The sequence below is a fragment of the Amphimedon queenslandica genome, unplaced genomic scaffold (genome assembly GCF_000090795.2).
Source record: "Amphimedon queenslandica unplaced genomic scaffold, v1.1 AMPQUscaffold_13472, whole genome shotgun sequence".
Taxonomy (NCBI): Eukaryota; Metazoa; Porifera; class Demospongiae; order Haplosclerida; family Niphatidae; genus Amphimedon; species Amphimedon queenslandica.
This window is the reverse complement of record NW_003546292.1, coordinates 59555-62515: the sequence shown is the minus strand read 5'-3', so window position 1 is coordinate 62515 and position 2961 is coordinate 59555. Positions and strand designations below refer to the sequence as shown.

At 32.8% G+C, this 2961-nt stretch overlaps 2 protein-coding genes and 1 long non-coding RNA gene across 3 annotated transcripts in view; 1 reads left to right on the top strand and 2 right to left on the bottom strand.

Annotated features, from left to right (window-relative positions):
- Positions 1 to 754, top strand: LOC109580911 (uncharacterized). Its single transcript, XR_002184441.1, has 3 exons — positions 1 to 31; positions 607 to 678; positions 723 to 754. It is a non-coding gene; the product is annotated as an uncharacterized LOC109580911 (long non-coding RNA).
- LOC109580910 (exostosin-like 2) lies at positions 437 to 1161 on the bottom strand. The gene is made up of 2 exons (XM_019994488.1): positions 717 to 1161; positions 437 to 666 (listed from the first exon to the last, which is right to left on the bottom strand). The coding sequence occupies exons 1-2, from the start codon at positions 1159 to 1161 to the stop codon at positions 575 to 577; spliced, it is 537 nt and encodes a 178-aa protein (XP_019850047.1). The 3' UTR covers positions 437 to 574.
- A 1246-nt stretch (positions 1162 to 2407) lies between these two features.
- Positions 2408 to 2961, bottom strand: part of LOC109580888 (uncharacterized) — a 4154-nt gene continuing 3600 nt past the window's right edge. The window contains exon 3 of the mRNA XM_019994446.1: positions 2408 to 2562. Within this exon, the coding sequence (XP_019850005.1) occupies positions 2422 to 2562 (141 nt within the window). The 3' untranslated portion in view covers positions 2408 to 2421. The remainder of the gene's footprint in view (positions 2563 to 2961) is intronic.

Here is a 2961-nt window from a genome sequence, read left to right as displayed (position 1 = left end):
AGAAGATGAGGAAATGCCTATTATAGAGATTGTAAGACTGGGTAATATTGTATACTTTTTTAGTCAAGATAATTATGATTATTTATGTGACAGCTGCATGTGAAACAGCAACTTAAATATTACAAGCTACATATTACTTCATAATTATATATATTTTTAAATTCAGCAGGGGCATGAGAAAGCTAGGATTCCCCCTAAACTTCAGTTCCCCCTCTAAAATAGTCTGGGTATATGAATTTAATAAAAGTGTTCATGATGTTTTCTGTAATTCACTGTTATTCATTACAAAAACACACAATTGAAATCATGTGTACAATAGTTCATGCCTAAAAATCAGCTTTCACTTGATTAATGCAATATCACAAAATTAAAATTGCCCTGTTATTATTAATTTTTTCATGTCCCCCCAACAAAAAGTTCTTGTCTAAGTCCCTGATTAAGCATGCATTAGTTAACTTATTTCACTCTACAGTATCTGTTAAAAGTTCTTGTTACTACTAGTCACATCATAATGCTTATAACTATAGATGTGTCTACATGTATTAATAGCTAGACAACTTTCTGAGCTATAATTTCATTTATGATATAAACTTACCTTCCATGCAGCAAAACTTCTTTCCATGCCATGAGGATCAACCATTCGGTCATCATCAACTGAAAATATTGCTACAAGACCAAGTGAGTAAAATATTAAATCATGTGCTTCCTTACAATACCTTCAGTTTCTATTTCTGGGTAAGGCCAAAATCGTGACGTTAAGCTATTTTCTGTCATAATCTTAATCTTCACTGGTACTCGACATTTAAAATCCTTTATCTGACCAGGCACTGGCTCCCCAACATTATTCCACAAGACTAATATTTTATGTACATTGGAAATGTTACAATAATGACCTATGATAGTAGGCAATTGATTGCTACGGTTATAAGTTGGCATGACAACAGTGAACTTGTTCCTTGTGTAGTTTTTGGAATAGTTAAATGGTAGATAATCATATTCAGGTCCTTTAGGAGGGCTGTGAGAGTAGGGCTTTGATGGATTATAGTAAGCAGACATGTTTGGAGCACGAGCATAAAAATATAATCCAAGAGAGTTAATTATTATGAAAGCAATCAGAAATATCACAGCAGCTTTAGTGAAGGCTGTAGATAAGAATCCCATGATTGGCAAAGAATGAAGGAGAGAGAGAGAGAACCAACTGAGCCTACAGAGCAAATTGACTGTATGCTAAAAGGAAATTGACTGTATGCTTTTGTAATCCCACAAAGTTGAGGAAGGGGCTAAATAAATTATAGCTATAGATCTAGCATGACCATATAAGGCTGCATATCTATCATGTATTACTATATACTGGATAATGGAATGACTGGAGTAGCAATGTTTGCACTTTTCAATACTATAATGTACACATAAAGTATATTCATGTACACCTATCAGGAGCAGTATAATACTGCTGGTGGTAGGTGGTGTACATGAATATACTTTATGTGTACATTATAGTACAAACATTGCTACTCCAATCATTCCATTATCTATCATCATGTTACAAGCAGTACATATATTTGCCCTCGGTTTCTAAATTCCATAAACGCCTCATAGGAGGTGTTTATCTGTTTTAAACATATTCATGGAGACATAGTTATTACAAGTGGCTCAAGCAAATGTAGTGGTCTCCATAGCATTTGGACACCTCATTCATATCATTAACATCAAACAGAATTATTCATGAATGGTTTAAAGTAATGTTTCTGTTGCCAAATTCTGTAATTATATAGAAACCAGTGAATGGTTTTTGATGTGCAGACCGTCAAGTTACATTGTAACAATACTGTATGTATAGATCTATTAAAGCTAAGGTACTCACAACTGAAACATACAATATCTCATTAGCTAATATCACTTAAATAAAAATGGAAGCTGCTTTCTTGTACTTGAGCGACTTGTATAACGTAAAAGATAGTTTCATTATTATTATTGTTTCTTGTGTTAGCATTTTCTCATTCTGCTATGATCTCCATAGCCATGCAGAAGCTTGTGGATAATTTTTGTCTAAGAAAATGAGCATTCTGATAATTGAGAAAATTTTTGGCTGACAAAACTTGGAGCTTATTATTTTGACATCAAACTCAAAAAATTTTCATGCTACGCAATGAGCAAGTCATAATTGTGACTGTATTTTATTTTCTCTTGCTTATTTGTTTTTTGTTTTTCTTTTTTTCCTCTTCTCTTTTTCTTTTCCTTTCTGGCTGGCCATGTTAAGTGTTTCTATTGTCTTGCTTTGTTCCCTCCTCCTACTTCTCCTGCTACTCATTGTCACTGTAAAGTTTAAATAAAATAAATAAATAAATGAAATGCCAGGAATCAAACAAAATTACGAAAATGGTATAGCAACAATTATTAACAATATTACTAATAATAATACTAATAATATGTGGCAGTTTGTAGTATCTGTGGTGTTTCTGAAGCTGAAACTAGCATATTCATTAATATTTGTGATTTGCATAGGTGTGTTATCATTTCTGGCCAGTTTGTATGTTGTTGTAGTACTAGTAGCTCATCAACATCATGCACAGTCACAAATTGTGCTCTGTTCACATTAAATATACCGTAAATCAGAAAATTTGTGTCGTAGAAAATTTTTGTGTTTTAAAATTGTGCTGTGATTTAATTTTTACTATATTAGACTGTGTCATATGATATTGAATGCATCTGGTATGTAATTTATGGGTGATCTATTTTTGCAAAATTCTAATCCAGTAACATTAAAATCACAGTAACAAGCATAACAGTGGAAAAATATTGTGTACATGCAAACAGCAAAGGCCCCCATCTCTGGGTCTCTGGTTGTAGAACACAGGCATCTTAGGCAGCATACCTTTCCTACATTCTTTATTAGTGGTTAGTTTAATGTATGGAGGTACTTCACTAAGAGTTACTGAGTCTTTGATTCATTTCTTAGAA

Coding starts and splice junctions, on each gene's coding strand:
- LOC109580910 (XM_019994488.1), bottom strand. CDS start 1,161: ATGGGATTCTTATCTACAGCCTTCACTAAAGCTGCTGTGATATTTCTG. Junction 667..716: donor CCCAGAAATAGAAACTGAAG/GTATTGTAAGGA, acceptor TTGGTCTTGTAG/CAATATTTTCAGTTGATGAT.